Source organism: Harpia harpyja, chromosome 8, assembly GCF_026419915.1.
Source record: "Harpia harpyja isolate bHarHar1 chromosome 8, bHarHar1 primary haplotype, whole genome shotgun sequence".
Lineage (NCBI taxonomy): Eukaryota > Metazoa > Chordata > Aves > Accipitriformes > Accipitridae > Harpia > Harpia harpyja.
Genome location: NC_068947.1, coordinates 49,029,509 through 49,047,812, shown reverse-complemented (window position 1 = coordinate 49,047,812; position 18,304 = coordinate 49,029,509). Strand labels below are relative to the sequence as shown.

At 46.3% G+C, this 18,304-nt stretch overlaps 1 protein-coding gene across 1 annotated transcript; it reads left to right on the top strand.

The window, feature by feature from the left end:
* Positions 1–21: 21 nt before the first annotated feature.
* On the top strand, positions 22–17,995 carry LOC128144826 (uncharacterized). The gene is made up of 20 exons (XM_052794138.1): positions 22–251; positions 338–394; positions 1,944–1,981; positions 3,230–3,370; positions 4,964–5,026; positions 6,205–6,325; positions 6,714–6,806; positions 7,795–7,955; positions 9,066–9,151; positions 9,369–9,452; positions 10,657–10,719; positions 10,861–10,938; positions 11,031–11,119; positions 11,866–11,902; positions 13,174–13,322; positions 13,534–13,596; positions 13,919–13,994; positions 14,638–14,722; positions 14,901–14,988; positions 15,573–17,995. Exons 1-20 carry the CDS (start codon positions 96–98, stop codon positions 15,681–15,683), a joined length of 1,839 nt encoding a protein of 612 aa, XP_052650098.1. The 5' UTR covers positions 22–95; the 3' UTR covers positions 15,684–17,995.
* Positions 17,996–18,304: the final 309 nt, after the last annotated feature.

Genomic DNA, 18,304 nt, shown 5'->3' with positions numbered 1-18,304 from the left:
CGCAGGGCCGGCCCACAGGCGGGGCGAGACCCGAGGACCGCCCCGGTTAACGGGAGGACTCGCTGCCGCCGGGCTCGGTGGAAGGAAGGGTCGTCATGGCGCCGTTGCTGCTGCTGTTCCTCCTCACGTTGCTGCCGGCCGCCGCTTACCTGTGCTGCGTGAGGCGGTACACGGGCAGCGCTGGCACCGTGCTGCACCGCCGGCAACCGGGCCGGGCCGAGGCGCGGGGCCGCAGCCCGCCTCGGGATCCCGTGAGCGCCGGGGAGGGAGCGGGCGGGCGGGCGGGCGGGCGGCGGGAAGCGGGGCCCGGCGCTCACCTCACGCCTTTTCTCCACAGTGGGCTCCGCGGCTGTGCGGCTCCGGGCTGCGCCTCTTCGTCCATGTGGCTAATACGGTGAGTAGGGGCGAGGGGCCGGGTAAACAAGGCAGTAAAAGCGGGGGTTGCTTGGGGAATTGTAGGCAGGTTGTGGCTCTCTGCGTGCTTTCGGGTTCGCCCTGTCCCCCCAGGGTGGGATGCTGTGGGGAGGGAGGGAGGGAGGTGGCCTCTGGTTGAGGGTGTCGCGAGTGTTTTTGGGCACGGAGGGCCCGAAACCGACATCGAATACAGAATACAGCCGCCGCCGGCTTTCCTCGGACACGAAGGGATTCGGGTCCTTCAGCCCTCTGAGTGGGGTTTTTGGGAAGGGGCTGAAGGCAGCTGTCCTGCCACTGCTCTCCTCGGGTGGGCTTTGGCGTGCCAGCGAGCCTGCGGGTTGATTCCCGCTGGGGCTGGTGTGGAGGAGGTGCGAGTCCTGTTATGGCAGGGTGCTGGGGGGAGAAAAGCCTGCGTCCCCTTGGCGGTGAGTGCCTTGCGGCTTCGTCCGCCCGAAAGCAGGTGGATTTTGTTGCTGCTGCTGCTGCTTGGCCTTTGCTTTTGAGCCAGTGTCAAGGTTAGGCACAAAAAGTCTCACTTCAGCAGCGTGACCTGTTACAGAGCTTGGTGGCTGGTTGGGCTTGGAGTGAAAGCTAGCAATGGGCTGTGTTTATTTGTGAGAATACCTTGCAAGTGGCTTTCTTCCAGGATATAACAACCGGAATACCTTTTTATCCTTTGCTTTGCAGCCGCTTCTGGTGCGTGGCCCTAGGCTTGTTTCCTTTCCTGACATCCCCCTTGAAGGGGGGACGTGAGATTCTCAATCTCCTACGCGACTGTGTTGTCTAAGATTAGATGTAGATTAGGAACAATGCCTTTTCAAAAAGAGAACTGTAATTCTTATGCAATGTGTGAGGCAACATATCATTTCTTGGATCCGGGGGTGTGAGCCTTGCTTCAGACTTTACTGTATTTGTGCATCCCTTAACATGTTTTTGAAGTCCATTGTTGAGCTATTAAGACAGGCTAGAACAAGGCTGGTCTCTTTGGGACCTCTGATGTTGCTACACTGGGAACCAAGGTATTCAAAGAGTGTTTTCAGATGTCTGCTACCATGGAGTCTCTAAATTTCTCATGCTTTTCCAAGTTGACTTGGTTTACTGCAGGAGCTCACTGAACGACAGGAAAGATCCTAGCAGTGGGATGAGCAAAATAATAATAAGCTTCTATCTTATCCAAGGTTTGCATAATCTGCAGAACATGAAGGAAGTAAGGGATGGGAACTATGTAGATGCCTCCTAACAGGGTTGCAGCCTGTAGCTGCAGGCTTTCTGCACAAAGTCAGGGACGGACAAAGGCAGGAGAGCCAGAAGAATACTCTCTTTATAATTATATAAAGGAGAGGTGGGGGCCAATTTTGCGGCCTGAAATACAAGTATTTGTGCTATTTTTTTACTACATAGCATTGCATGCTCTCTAGGGTGCTCTGAAACTGCAGCAATTGTGAGGACATTCGGCATTCCTTGTCTAGTGAGGAAGGTGTTTGGGTCAAAGTTACTGCAAACCAATGTTTCTGCTTACTTTCTTCTAGGCTTTTGGGCAGATCTGCTTACTGCCGCTGTTAATAAGGTAAGAGTGGGGAGTTTTCTTCTCCTCCAAGTTTCTTTTGGTTTTTGGGTTTTTTTAAAGGTGCTTGCATTGCATGCGACTTACAGGTTGTCTGAAATGACCTTTTCTAAGAGGAAAGCTGCATAACTGGATTGGAGAATGAGCAAGATTATTTCATAGATGTTGTTTACTAGATTTTTTTTTTTTAACTACTCTGGTTTGAATGGGTCTCTATCAGAAGAAATTAACCTTTTTTCACATTCAGGCAGGTGCTGAGAAACCAAATTTGCCAGCTTGCCTCTTTGCCTTTCTGTTCCTTTGCAAAAGAGTGGTCTTTCTTTCAAAGCTTGTTGATGGGCAAATTTGCTGTGTTTATCACCAGTAGTGGTAAAAGAATAGTAGTAGTGGGGAAATGAGGACAAACATGAAGTTCAGAGTTTTTAGTATGTTCTTTTTAAAGATACTATTTTATGTCAGCCTTTTCTCCTTTTCTCTCACTTATGTTGTTGTTTAGAAACTGTGCTTTCAAGTGTACATGGCACTGAGAGCCGCTCAGGTAAGAGGTGTCAGGAACCTTAGCCTCACGCTTGGCTCGCATGGTTTGCCCATTATTTGATGGGTCAGCTATGCAGATCCCAGGACGCAGAGAAGTGCATTACACACAACTGGTACCTGTGAATTTTTACTTGAGGCATGGGCTTTTTGAGTGAATCAAACCCAGATAAGTGTCACTGCTGTTACACAGCAGATTATTCCTTGACACCTATGGCAGGGTCTTGATTTCCTTGCTTTACATGTTCTAAGCCCCAGACTTGCACTGCAGTCCCTGTTGTATTTGGTTGCAAATGAGCTGTGTTGAAGCAAATTGTGGAAAAGTCTGAAGAGGTGCTTGTTTTAACAGGGTTAGTGCTTCAACGTATGGCTTATACTACTTTCTCCTTTTCTTTTCCTCTCCAGTCCTGTCTTTATTGGTCTGTGGGTGATATGACTAATTAAAGTGACTCAAAAACTCTCACCATTTCTTTCCTCGTTTGATTTTACGGAGGCTGGCTGGCCTTATGTCAAGTGGTAGGAGGCTTTGTTAAGCAAGCAGAGTAGATTTGAATCTGCCTTTAGAAAAGGTGTGAGAGATTATCTTGTAACTGTTGCAACTCCCTGCTGTGAGAGCAGACTGCTAAGACAAAATGTTCTTGGGTAAGTTTCCCTGTGAACAGTCTGAAAAATTAGTCATGGTAGAGCTTGCAAACTCTAGCAGCAACTCTCTTTCAGGCTAAACAACTTCTCGCTCATGCGTTCACTTGACATTCATGAAGATCCCACGTTTATCCCAGAGGTTGCTGCAGAGGTTACAGAAGACAAGTCTGAAGCTAAAAGCACTTCGGATATTATCGAGCAGCTGATAGATGCAAGGTCAGTATGTGATAGGTAAGAGTGGAGTGGAAGAAAACATGTGTTTGGCACTGTTATGTTAGTGGGAAGCTGTTGTTGTCAGTAATCTGGATTAAAATCTTTTTCCACGCTCACCTGCTTTACAAAACAAACAGTGCTGTCAGTCATCTTTCCTGTTGTAACTTATATATCACTGGTAGTTACAAGCAATGTGAAGTTTCTACAAGCTTCAGGGAGTCTGTTTATTGTGGAGAGACCAAATTCTGCCCTTGCCAGGGCTCTGGTTGCACTATTAGAACAGATGCACTTAGTGGTTGGCTAGTCAGTGCGTACATCCCTTTAAGTGAGTTTGCAGATGTGCTGTTTCTTGCCTGCAAGGAATCTAAAGGAGAACACAGGGGATGTGTGGAGGAGAGAAGGAACACAGGTTATAAAGAAGACGATCCACAAGAAATTGGGCTTTGTTAGTCAGGTTGCTTGGATAAAAGCTGGTTCAGCTTCTTGATTGCAGCCTGTACTTGATTAAATCCCACTAGATTCCAGGCAAAACGTTACTCAGACTCGCATGTCTCGCTGTGGTCTGATGCTGAGGTGGGAGCAGCTGGGCTGCTATGAATGCTCTCTCCATCTGGTTTTGGTTCTTAGTTGTGGCCCTATCCAATAGTTACTGAAAATGTCTATGAGCTGCACTTCATCAGCATTGCAGAGGCTGGGTTCTCTGTATGTACCTGGGCTTTTAGCAGGACTAAGCTTGCCCCCTGCTTGAGTTCTTAAGCTAGAGCAAGGAAAAACTTTCAGCTCCTTCACTTTAGAGGGAGGGATGTATTTCCTCTAGGCATTGGTCAGGGTGAGTGCAGCCTTCTGGTTCTTGTGTCCCCAGCTCCACCAGTGATACATTGAGCATTACAGGGCAGGTTACTGGCGCCTTACCTCTTCCCTGCATAGCACATCATGGTGCCGTATGCTGTCCTATTCCAGGATATGGCTTCTGGTTTAGGTGATGATATGGAGACATCACAGGAGTAGTAATTGTAGCTAGCTCTTCAGATGATCTTACAATCATCCTGCTGTGATGAGAAATAGTCTATTTGTTATGTGCTAGAGCCATTGACTTAGTTTTTAAGCAGTTTGCTGATGTGTATCCTTGTGTGTGCTGTATAGTGCCTTTTCCCCCTCCCGCACCACACACTGTATATGCTGCTGGATATCTCTGGATCGAACTTGTGACAGAGATCCTGGGAGTAGGTTTATGAGTATATTCTAGCTATTCTGTAATGTTGCAGTGGTGAGTAGCAAATGTAAACCTGGAATAAATTTTGAACAGTTTAATGACTGCTGTGTTGCAGTAGAAATATGAAGCAACTAGAACATGTCAGCAAGACTGACCCCATATTTCTTTGGCACCCTTAGTGTACCTGGTGTCTGGCATGTGTGCAAGGAGTCTGACAGAATGCGAGCTGAAATCCATAGGCTAGCGGTCCAAACGGTGACCAGCAGGTTTACTGTGAGTGAGTGATGCCCAAACCTGCATCGGACTGTGATGCTGAAGTCTACAGGTCTAAACAGAGGTGGCTTTGATGGTTCACAATTGCCCTTTTAATTCTTTCTTTGCAGGTCTGATTCTGCTAGCGATGGGTTTAGCTTCAAAGGGATCAAAGACTACCTGGACTGCTACCGGTAGGTGAAATTATGGTCTGTAAGCAACCTGTCTCGCGTGTTCCCCTGCTGTGGGCTAGTACTGTTCCACAAGCTCTCAGGCGTCTCTTTGTTAGGATTGTCCTTGAGGCACCAATGTTTAGCGTCACCCTCTGCAGTCCTTTCCCCCTAATAGAATAATGAAGGAAAGCCAACTGGGAGGGCTGGCACAACTTTTACAAGCCCTGCAAGGATATTTAAACGCTGCTTTCCTTGGCTTATTGTGAGTCTTCACTGGGAGAGATTTCTACGTACCTTGTTTACCCAGACATGTGAGTGAGAAGGAGAGGAAGGTTCATCTGGATGATGCGAGTTGCACATGCTGTGGGTCTCTGAAGAATCCCTTGGTTCTGCAGCTGCTTGTGCTCCTGTGAGCAGTTTCCCTGCTTTCACCCAGTGAGTGTGTCCAGCTTGGAAAGAGCTGGAAGCACATCCCTGACTCTGAGGTTTTGTGAGCTGTTGGCTGCTCAGTAACTGCTGGCTGCCTCTGGGACATGTGCCAGGCGTGGAACGCTCAGATAAATCCTCTTGTGCTCCTGGCCCTTGTTTGTCAAGGATGACCTCTGCCAGCAGGCTGTGGCCTTGGAGCAAAAGGCTGACACTGCAGTCTGGTGTTATAGGTGCATCCTGACTGTGAGGCTTTTGTGTCAGCCAGAGGTAGGTGTGTTTGTGGTGTAACTTAGCCTTTTGCCAGGAGGGAAGGAAGGCCTGTTTGTTGAAGGTGAGTTATGATGGTACTGCTGGGAGCCCCTTCTCTGTAATGGAAGGCCTGTATAAAGGGGACTGGCCTCTTGGTCTCAGCTCATGATGCTGGGAGTTTCATAGCCTCAGGCTTTCAGGAGCTTGAGGACTCTCCGTAAAGCTGTCAGCTGTCCTTCCCTGTTTATCTGGTGGTTCAGGAATATCTGGGTAACTCTCCTAGCTCCTGCCCCTACTTTAAGGGTTGGGGGTGTGCTGTGTAGGCAAATTCTCCCCTTAAGGAAGGGAGTGTCCTGTCTCGATGGTGTCAACTGTGTTGAAATTGTCACCACACACAGATTCTTATCTAGTTCTTACTTACAGCTGTGACAGCTGCCATCTTGCTTCATGAGAGACAAAACCTGTGTGTTGGTGTGGTGTGGGCGTCTTGTAACAAGGTCCCAACTTCTCCTGTCCCGTAGGAGTGGGAAGCTGACGCCATCTCAGGTAGCAAAGAACATCATTGCCATGTTGGAGGACTGCGACAAATCCACGCCCCCACTCAGAGCGATAGTGCAATGGGACCGGGAGCAAATAATGCTGGTAATGTCTGCCTCTGGTAGGAAACAAGCAGAGGCTCTTCTGCTGATATATTGCACAGAAAAATATGTACGCTTTTCCTCCCTCCTTGTGTAGATGACTACAAACAAGTTTGCTTTCCTTCCCACAAAGAGAGGTAGCATTAAAGCAATCTGTTTCCTGCTGGACGACTATGTTTAAAATGGGACTTGTGTGCTTATGTGGCATCCGTTAGCATAGATGCTTCCAAGTAGTAGTTTCCCATCAGCATATGGTGGAAGGAGAAAGAAACTTTTATAGTTTGGCTTAGTAGCAGCCTGAGAAAACTGGTTTTGGTATCTGTTCTGATACTGGTAATGACCTTCAGCTCAACTAAATATATATAACATACACTTTTTTTTTCTCTGTGCAGATGGCTGAGGCCTCCACTGCTCGTTACATAAATAAGTGTACGCTGTCTTATCTGGATGGCATCCCAGTGTGTCTGAAAGAAGAGTTCAAAGTGGTGAGTTTCCTTGTCTAGCTGTCGGTTCACGCTGCAGGTGGTCAACCTAGACAACTCACTGCGACAAGGTTTTAAGGCCAAATCCTCAGCAGAAGCCTGAGAATATGTTTGTAATAAGGGGTAGTATGTGGGTTTGTAATGAGTAGGATTAACAAGTTTTGCCAGGTGAAGACAGATGTTGGGTACAACAGACGTGTTCTTTAACTTGTACTGATCTCTTTAATCCATGGGGAGTAGAGGGTGGGGGTGAGAAACAGTCCCTCTTGGGATGAAATGAGAATGTATAAAAGCATCTGTAGCGGTGGGTATAACTGTATTTCTCAGGCACTGACTCTGCTCCGCTGGCAAAGCATCCCTCTCTCCTTACCTTAAAGGACATGTGTCAGAAATACGCAAGTTACTTTGAAAAGCCCCACTCACAAGGAGTTTTGCCTGTGGCCAAACAACAGTTACCATTAAATACTCCTGGCAGTACCGTCAAGCTGTCATAGGCTCTGCAGAGACCTACCCATAGGGTGGGCGTCCTGTTTATTTACAGGTTCTTCCATTGCTGCCTCAAAGTGAAGAATACTTAGCATACCCTGAAAATGAGTCCATCTGGTATTTTGGCATTCATCTAATCTTGGTGCCTTGCTTCAAAACACTGCAGATCTGAAACGCTGCAGCTCTGTCTGGAGAAAAATTGAAGAGAGCGCTGCAGGGAGGCAGACTTTTTGACCATCTACATGTTTCTGCTCCTTTGTATCGTGGTATTAAAAGGACGCCTCTGCATGGGAGAAGGACCAAATATTGAAGGGTTAAGTGTCTCTCCTAACAGAAACCAACACAGGACAAGTTAAAGAGTGAAGCTTCCTAGCCCTTACTTACTTCTGTGGGTCCTAATGTCTGGGATCCGTTGTGGAGTTGAAGTGTGCACGTGGAGCATGCACATCTGCCTGCCTACCTTGCCAGGGTTTTAGGATGAGTAATAAGGTGTCTTCTTGCTAAGGTACCTTACCATCACCGAGTGGGAACAGTGTATCTTGGGACGGAGCCCGAAACAGAAGATGCTACTGTGACCAAGAAGCTGCGAGAGGCTGGGGCTATCATTATTGGGGTCTCAAACATGCACGAACTAGGGACTGGAACAACTGGATGCAACCCTAATAGGTAAAAATCCCTTTCCCCTCTCTTTCCCCTGGTCTAGAAGTACCTAAAAGTCTGTCCAGAACTGACAGGGAAGGGTACAAAAATAGAGCAAGCATGTGAGAATAAAACTGATGGAGGCATCTTGTGCAGGGAGAACCCTGGGGGTATGAAAACACAGCATTGTATATTTGAGGGTCAGAGTAGTTGTGGAAGCCTGAAGGCTCCTGAAACCAAAGGAAGGGGAGGATCCAAGTGGCATCTGCCGAGTAAGGAACTTGGTTTGCTGGCCCTTATAGGCCTGGAGGTGTGAATGTTTACAGGATGAGTGGTAGACAAAAGCGGTGACAGAAAACAAATAAATAGTAATCTAATGCTCAGTCACAGTAATGGCTGAAGGCCCAGAACAGTGAGAAAAAGTACAGTCATCTCAGGAGAACATAGTATTTTTATTTCCTAGCTAAACCAGGCTCACTGGAATTTGCTTTACTGTTGTAAATTCTCCAGCTATAACCAAGCTGAGAACTGCTATTCCAGACCCGTGGTCCTCACAACCTTGATAAGCCATGTGTAGAGCCACGCTTTGTGCCCATGCAGCTGGATAGAACTGGGGCTCCCCCTCAGCTGCAACAACGTGCCAGGGCATTTCCTCACTGTGTGAGGTCAGCTGGATACCCTGCCACCTGGCAGGTCTCTTTGGTGTCTGGGGACTGTGGTCAGACTGGAGACATTGGGAGCTGCTGCTCTGGGATAAAGGGCAGAGCTGGGGATGCTGACTTGCTTGTCTGTAAGAATTGCTGGCCACCAACTGCTCCACCTTTTGGAGTTGCATAATGCACTGTGGCATGCAGTAATGGCACAGTGCTGTCACAGACAGAAGAGCTGGAGTGGCGTCCTTTCTCTTGCTTTGAGTCTGTCTCTTTTGGATAGGCTGCTTATGGTAACAAGAGACTGGACTCTGAGGCAGAAGTCTTTTTGCATCTTGTTTTCTACGGACGTAGCACTATCTGGGATTTAATGGTATCTCTTTACTAAGAGATCAGAATCCCTGAGCTGTGTTTCTGGATCTTTTCTTGCCCTGTAGTGCACATGGTCCTTCCTAGGAAAAGATTCAACACTATTTGTCTGTTTCAGGTACCACAAGATCCCTAGGAATCCCTACAAGCTTAACCACTTCACAGGTGGGAGCTCCAGTGGGTCAGCAGCAGCTGTAGCAGCAGGTAGGTGGTCCTAAATGGAGTTCAGGGGTGGTGGGGGGAAGGTCCTGAGCCAAAGTACCTTAGGCATTTAGTTTTTATGAGGGGGTTTAGAAGCTGGAAGGGACTCCTAGCTGAACAGAGCACTCTCTGTGCTGTCTTGGCTACAGCTGCTGGTAGAATGGACAGGGCAACACGATGTCTCTCTGATCACAAGCCAACATGTGGGGTTTTTTTGTAGGTCTCTGCCCGGTGGCTATTGGCACAGATGGAGGTGGCTCTGTGAGGATTCCTGCTTCGTTCTGTGGTGTGGTGGGCCTGAAAGGTAGAGCCCTTTAATCATGGAGGGGATGTGTGTCTTGTTTGCTGTATCAGATAGAATGCCACAAACAAGTCAGGCATAGTCCGTTAATTCCTGTCAAGCAAAACTTGTCTAACACCCTGAGAGTCACGTGGGTTGCACTGGCAGAGTGGAAGTATTCTCAGTACCAGGTATTGAACAGATGTGCAAAAAACCCTAACTTACTTGAGTCAACTGCTAAACAAAACGTGCATGCTGCTTTTCTTTCTACCTACTGGTCCCTCTTCAATCTTCCTTCTTTGCTGGGACGTGTTCCCAACATAGTTGGGCATCTGTAGTAAGCTGGTGAAAATCCCACCCACGATGGTTCACCATCATCCCAATTATACGGAGAGGCTGATGCTGCTCATATTTGTATCTGGTAAGTTAAACCTGGTAATAGGCTTGTATGAAACCAGAATGTAGCCATTCCCACTTATCTCAGTATTACAAGAAGTAGCAACACAGTTTTTGCAGTAAGAATGTAATCAAGGAGAATGTGCAGAGGACATAAGAAATGCACAGGGCAGTGTCTACAGTGTGGAAGGTGGCAAGGCAGGATTGTCACTTGGAAGAGATGCTGGCTTTTGGGTGTGGTTTATCATTCCAAAGGATCTCAGCTGCTTCATCTGAGACCAGATACTCAGCCATTACTCTTTTTCCATCCTTCACATGTGATCAACTTGATTAATCTTGATTCACCTGAGGAAGATGATAATGATGATGACAAAAATGTAACTGGTCAGAAAGGCGGTACAAGTACTCGCAGAAGACAACTGGTGTAGGCATGAAGTCTCACTGGCAAAGTGTGTGAGATCTCCCAGGGGGTGGCATCTCCCCGCTGTTGATAATCCTGCTCCTGCATCTCCATCCTCCATACCATATGCTGCTTCTGCATATTTAAATGCATGTATTTCAAAATGTCCCTGCAAATATTTCCCCTCAACTAAATAATTTCTTATGGGGGAAAACAGTTTCACTGTTGAATGCATCTGTTTCACTGATGAGACAGATTGTGGTCAGCAGAACAGGGTACTGAAAGATGAGTGACTGGGCTCTGAAATAGCAGACATAAAAGTAACTGGCACAGGGGTATGTTGCTTACTGACTGGGTGCACCAGAGCCATCTAGGTCAGATCTTGCCAGCAACTGCTGATATCTAGCTAACTGCCCATTTCTTTTTCTCTAGGTACGTTTGGGCGCATCAGTTCTCAAGGCAGCTTGCCACTCTCCTACTCCACAGTCAGCGTAGGTAAGAGGACTTGTGCTCCACTTCAGGGACCTTGCTGTGTGGTGGTCTCATAGGGGAGGCAACGTGTGCCTGCAAAAGACCTTGGGAGGAAGGTACTATTTACCCCTTGTCAGATTTTTACAACTGATCTCTCTTTTACAGGCCCTATCTGTACCTCAGTGGCAGATGCAGCCATTGTTTACAGTATCCTTGCTGAGCCAGATCCGCTCTATCCATATGGTAGGTGAGCCCGCTCCCTCGCTGAGCCCAGGTGCTCTGCCTTCCTAGAGGCATCCTAGATAAAAGGAGGAACTCTTGTTTGTTCCCTGCAGGACTAAAACAGCCCAAAGCAACCCTATCTGGTATGTGTGCTCCTGACCTGAAAGGCTTAAAACTGGGAGTGGACTGGACGTTTTTTAAGGTGCCTGTTCTCTCTCTCTCTTTCCGCTGCTTTGCAAAATTAGATTCTAAAGGAATTCAGTACATTCACTGTTCTCTTGCCTGTCATCATTAGAGCTTCTCATATTTAGTCCTATAATTGGAAGAGAATATAGCCTGGTTGAAAACATCTACAGGGATAGATTTTTTTTTTCCCTAAGGCAGCCTTTTGAGTAAAAGTCTGTTGGAGGCACGAGGAAAGGTAACAACTGTACAGTTGATGGCAGTATGCTTCCTCATACTGCTGCTTCTATTGGAAGCAATGCTTCTGAACTGATTACAAAAGACAGTTAGTTTAAAATCAGATGAGGAAAATTAATTTATCCATTTGTTGACAATGCTGTAACTGCTGAGTGGTATTTCATCATTCCAATGTAGAAACTGGGCTTGCAAGCTAGTACCGCTTGGCAATTGTAATGCAACCCCACAAACGTGCTCAGAATTTCTTCCCTGGAGGAAAACAAGGACTCTTTCTGGCTCTGCCCCAGTGCAGAGGAGGAATATCCTCTCCTCTGGAAAAGACAACTTTCCCTTTTCTTTAGTGGTATGACCTGCAAGCTGTTCTTTTGGAGTAGGTGGCCTAAGGCAGTCCTGGAGGGCTGTGTTTCACTAGCATTAGGGACAGGAACAAGGAAAGCTCCATGAGGACCAAAGTCCTGGTGAGTGTGCTCACCAAGGAGAGGAGAGTAGTTACTAAAGTCTACTTAGTTCTTTCCTCTTATTCTCTAGGCATGTGATGCTGAAGTCCTGTCCATCTGTGAGAAAGGTAAAGAGGAAAAGTCTGTAAGTCTCTTATTCTGCATGATGTCATGGTATCACTTGGTGCTCCTCTTATGTATGCATTAAAAAGATCTCGCCTGAAGTCCTTAAAGGCAGATGCTTAAAGAGGTCTGGCTGGACAAACAGCAGTAGCTTTGTATTGGGGAAGCCCTCCTGACTGCTGAGGGTTAAAAAGCTCAGCAGTTGTAGGCTTGTTGAGTTACAATGGAAGAATGCAGTCCAGTGTGCTAAGCCTCTGTCTGTATAAAGACAGATCTGTGTTCAGTAATACTTACTGTGCAAGCTTTAATGGTAAAAGACTTCTAAGGGAGGGACTTGTTTCACAATATAATGTTCAGTAGGAAAGACAAGGCTAGATCTTTGTGATGTATCCAGTCCTCTGGTATTTCCTTGAAATCAGCCAAATGGTGCCTTTGGGGTGGCTTTGTCAGATTTCAGACTAAGAAAAATTGATCCTGGTGAGTGCTTGCGGCTGGGGCAGAAAGACTCTACAATGCCTGGTATAGTAGTTGGCCTCCCATATATTGGAGCCGAGATAGTTCACGTTATTCTGGCTGTTTGCCTGGATTTTCTTCAGCCTCCTTATTTCCACAGACACTCACGCTTATACATGTGTAGAGTTTTCTTAGGAGAGATGCACCATAAGCCAGTGAAACAGGCAAGCTTGGGTATTTATGAAGCAGCTGGGGTCAAACAAAGAAGGGGATTCTTTTCAGACAGCAAAAGATTCACTTATCCCAAAGTCTTGGTGTTCAGCCTTGCTAAAGTGCATCAGGATTTAGTGAACCTGTACTGTTGACCTGGTCTCTTGAGTATCCCCTGAGTTCTCTACCGTTATGGTTCAGAAGAGGCTTTGAATGGGAATCTCATGATGCTAAATAATCACTTCATGCTGATAGAATACTGGTCAAGTGAAATGCCTGGGGAAGCATTGTCTGTCCACCTTTACTCTTTGGGTTAACTGGGGGGGCTAGAGGGAGGAAATGAACATGCTGGAAATGTAGCAGGTAAGTTAGGAACCCGTCTGCAAGCCCCTATCCCTGCCCTGTTGGAATATTGAGATGTAGTTAGACTGAAGGCTTTTACCTATGAGAAGCAGCTGCAGCAGTCTGCATGGCACATGATGCACTGAAGATGCTGGCCTTGTAATGGCCTATGGGATCTCTTAGCTTCTCAAGGGGGTGGGGATTTGCAGCCCTTCTATAAAGTTTGGTGAACTCAGGGATGCTGTCTGTGCTTTACCTGTTCTGTACGCAGCTGTGGAGCACCTGCAGAGTTTGGGAGCCAGTGTGGTTGAAGTGTCTCTTCCAGAGATGGAGGAAGTGCGAGTAGCACATGTAATCTGCATTCTCAGTGAGATGAGGGATTTCCTGCAACCTGACTTCAATAAACACTTCCACGAAATGGTAAGTACTAGCAGCTTGGATCAGTGCCAGTAGTTGTCCTGGCTGATACAGAACAAGTGTCACATCAGCGAGAAACCTGAGGCTCTCCTGCTTTTTCTATGACAAGCCACCTGTTGGATGACTACTGATACAGGAGAGCAGACCTGGAAGACCTGGGCTGTCACACTCAGTTTCTTGCAAGCAGAGCCATGACTGATGTTTTCTCTTTCAGAATCTGGACACTCGGGCTAACCTGGCCTTGGCTTCTCAGTTCACAGCTCTGGATTATATTACGGTAAGGAACATACTGTGGTGAAGACTGAAGGGAGGCACCTAGTGAAACTGTAAAGGTGAGGTAGACGATTCTCTTAACGTCCCCATACATGCCAAAAGGTATGATCCAGCTGTACTGCCCTCTCCTGTGAAAACATGCTGAATGGTGGGGCACCACAGAGGACATGCCACCTGGAGTGGTGTCCTGCGCCTTGATTCCAAACCGCAGCAATTGTGTCGTCTTTTGCAAAGGCATAGGTTCTGATGGGCAGAGTCCATCATCATCAAACATGAGCCTTGTGAACCAAGAGGGCCCGGTCAGACAGTAGTCTCTCTGCTTGCAGGCAAATCGACAGAGAACTCGGAGCATGAGATTTTTGCGAGAGATCTTCACCACTGTGAACTGTATCCTTACACCAGGTATTGGCAGCCTTGGCCAAAGAGCTGGTCCCCAACAGCTCCGTGGTGCATTTTAAGAACAGGCACTCCATTAACTTTCCCTTCCCAATTTTAAGAGCATGACTTTTTGCAAAGACTTTGCTGTGCCTCAAGCCTTTAGAAGAAAATGCAGCCTGGTTAGAAAGACTGCTGTGTATTTCTAGACTTACTGCCTATATCCATGGCAATGAGAAACTCCTTGGTACTTGAAACAGGAGCTGCAGAGCCAGCACGTTTACACGGGAGGAACTGGACATCTATTTATGTATGAAGATGTTCTTGCTCTAAATAGAAACAAACTGCTTAATTCATAAATTCCAGCAAATTGATTGTGTTCCAGGGGCGTGAGTTTGCGTCACCAATGTATATCAAACATGTGGCTTTAATGAACTGAGCTGTTCCTTGAAGACTGCCCACAGCCTGACTCTTCCTTTGCTCTTTAAGCACTGGATCAGGTAGCCCAGAGAGGCTGTGGAATCTCCATCCCTGGGGATATTCAAAAGCCATCTGGACATGGTCCAGGGCAACCTGCTCTAGCTGACCATCCTTGAGACACAGTGTTAGACAAGATGGACCTCCTAAGGTCCCTTTCAGTCATCTCAATCATTCTGTGATTCCTCCACAGCTGTTGCTTCCACTGCCCCAAGAATCTATGAATCTGACCTCTTGACTGGGAGCAGCGATTCATCATTCACAGTCCGGTCCATGAGGTAAGAAGAGTGCTGCTTGCACTACGGAAGCAAAAGTTTGGGAACAGCTGGAGACTAGCTGTACTAACTGAAGGAGAGGCTGTAGAGCAGGAGAGATTGATCCTAGCTGCCTCTCCCTAAAAAGGATGACTTTACTGCTGACCTAAGGCAGGAATGCTGATGACAGCTTTTCCCCCAGGTTCATGCAGCTTGGTAACTTCACTGGGATTCCATGCCTTGTGGTCCCCGTTGGATATTCTACTGCTGGGCTTCCTATCAGCTTCCAGGTGAGTATTGGCTCTTTGTGAATGCTGGGTCACAAAATCCTCAGCTGGCTTTGTCCTGTATCACTATAACCAGGTTCCTGCTGTTCCACACAGCACACTCGAGGAGTTGGCAGGTACTGGTAATAAAGTTTTAAGTTGTGGGTGAAGACACTTGCCTCAGAGTAACACTCCTGAATGGCAGAGGGACTCTTCAGGTATCTGGGAGACAGATTTCTCTGTCTCCCTGTCTACTTGCATCAGTACCCACTATTTGTCACTACTCTTTCCTCTCTTTTCTTTATTTCTCAGTTCTGTAACTTCTTTAAGTCCTTCCTTGCTCTCCTCCCTCTTGAAATGGGTCTCATGTAAATGAAAGGTCCGTGTCTTTTAATTAAGTCATACAGCTGCCTTTATCCCAATTGCACTGATGCCACACTTACCGGGGTAAAAGGGAAAAGCATGTGTCCTTTTGGTGCTGTTGGGGGGGGTGGAAATTAATTTTGCAGGGCTTTACAGAGCATCTGTATGTGATGATGCTACTTTTCTCTTTTTTTTTTTTTTTTTTTCCCCTTTTCTTTCTCTCTGTCTCTCCCATCTTCTCCCAGGTCATGGCAAAATGGTGGGATGAAGCTGTTCTTCTGAGAATTGGCCTGAAGCTAGAGCAGTTTCGTTACCAGACAAAAAAGCCATCCATTTATTATGACATCCTCGCATGATAGAGTGGCTAAGATAGGGACTAAATTTTTTTTTTTCCTAGTCTGACCTGACCAAGTATTAGAGTGGACTTGTTTTCAATGTTCATCTGAATAAGGCTTAGTAGCAGCCCCATTTGAGGAATGGGGAGGAACACTGATCTAAGCAGGCACTGATGCTGAGCAGGCATCCTTTCTGCTCCCTGTTCGTTACTGGATGGCCCAGTTTATACCGGGGAGACCAACCGTGCTAGCTAGTTCCTTGCTGTGTTTTCGCCAATAGGGGAAGCCGCAACTATCTTCTGTGACTTCTTTCTGTGTAGGGGTCCTGTGTAAACATGGAAGACAGCCACATCTACAGGACTGTATGCGGGCAGTTCATACTACTGTGCATGGAAAGGTACAATCCCTAGCCCTTAAACCTCACAGAACTCCTCCTGCTCCAGGATATAACAAAGGTACTATTTTGAAGGGGAGAGGCAGCTTCCCTTAAGAAATAATGCCTAGCTCCCTTGGAAGGAGGAGGACCTTAACACACCTGTCAATTAGGTAGTGTGTGTTGTGGCCCCTTACTTAGTCCCTCAGAGCAAAATAGAAAGCCTAGAGCTATGGAAGTGTCCCTGTGCTTCTGTCCCTTACGCTGCAAACAGTGTAAGGTCAGTCTAAATGTTGCACAAAGTCTGGTTGTGCTCACTGCATGAGTAGTCCTACCTACGTTCAGCCTTACATGCAAGGGGAGGAAAAAGCACAGCATGAACCTTCATCAACTCTGTGACCCAAAGCCCTGGTTCAGGGTTCTGGCTTTCTGTTGCACATCTCTATTTCCCAAGCTAAGCCTTGGAGAGCCTCTTTTCTCCCACTGGTTGCTTAAGTATAAGCCTACTATCATTTAGGTGTGTAAATGGAAGAAATTATCTGGTAATGCTGTGAAGTATTGTTTAAGGGGTGCTAAGACAGCTATTACAAACAGGTGAAATTTGTGTGGTACTGAAAGTAGGAAATGCTACTGAGCTACTGCAAGAGCTCAGGGACACCTTATTGCGGCCTTTCAGTACTTAAAGGGGGCCTATTAGAAAGATGGCGACAAGCTTTTTAGTAAGGCCTGTTGTGATAGGACAAGGGGTAATGGTTTTAAACTAAAAGAGGGTAGATTTAGACTAGATATAAGGACAAAATTTTTTGGTGAAACACTGGAACAGGTTGCCCAGAGAGGTGGTAGATATCCCATCCATGGAAACATTCAAGGTCAGGTTGGACGGGGCTCTGAGCAACCCTATTTTGTTGAAGATGTCCCTGCTCACTGCAGAGGGCTTGGACTAGATGACCTTTAAAAATCCATTCCAACCCAAACTATTCTATGATTCCAAGAGTTGAAGCTGGGTGCAAGAAAGGTGTTGCACAAAGCCATGTGCAGCAGAGAGCCTGCTCTAGATCAGAGGGGGCTTGGCTTCTTATCCCAAATGTGCTTCCTGAAGCAATCAAGGTAGAATTAAGACACGCATTAAAGATAAGGGTATACTACATAAAGCATGACATTACAAGAGGAAAAGCTAGAGAAGACTATACTCCTACAAGAATAGGCTCTAAGCCACAGTACTGTGTTTTGCTAGAAGGCCCCTGACTGTAAACTGCCAAGTACCTGTGTCCTGCCAGCAGCACTAGGGCCACATGAAAGATAAGAAAAGGCCTAGGAGTAACTAAAGCTAAGCATTTGTGTTTGTTTTGGAGTAGCTTGGGGTTAATGCTCAGAGGCATCTCCTGTTGCCCACCTCATCAGGTATCCTGGGCTTGTGATCAGGCTGCTGGAGAAGCTGTCCTACAGACAGGAGCAGAGAAGATCGCTGTATTCTTAGCTTGGAAGGAAAGAAGGAACAGAAAGTAGTTGCAGTTTCTCCCAAACTCTCTATAGTTAGGTTTTTTTTTCCCCCATACCTACCCACTCTTTAAACAGAGCTAGCACTTTAGCCATTAGTAAAGTCAGACGGCATCTGAATGGAAGAATGTTGCATTACTGTCTCCTCCTTAATTACTTGAGTTAAAGCATGAACTCCTACCATCAGCTGTCACCAGCATCCACAGTTAAATTAATTATATGGTTGATAACTGTCTTTTATCTTCAATTCTTCTATGTGATACTGCCACAACTTTTTTCACTAGATTCTAGTATAGTTCAGCTTTATGAAGCACAGTTTAAAAGCAAAGTATTTCCTCTATTACTAATGATAAGTTATTAAACTCTACCAACATACCTTAGAGTGAAACACCGCTGAAATGCATTGTATAGCAATAAGAGCGTTGGTAAGTTTGACAGGAATAAATTTCTGCCAGGAACATTACTGCTTGAAGGAAATGGTTGAATGTTCCCTAATTTAATGCTATTACTCAAGGGATTAGAGATGGATGTTTAAAATAATCAATTACCATCCTGCTAGATGATGCTATTTATTTCAAAAATCTTCCTAAATAATACACTACCTTGAAATTATAAATTTCAATTTTTAGTTCATTCTCTGGGTAGAGTGAGGGAGCTCAAGTTACTAGGAGGCTAAATAGCAGCTAAAGTAAAGAGTTTATTTTTTTAAAAATAATACTTGCATCCTGATACCAGTGGGAAGAAGAAGGAACTGAGAGCTTTTACTGACTGA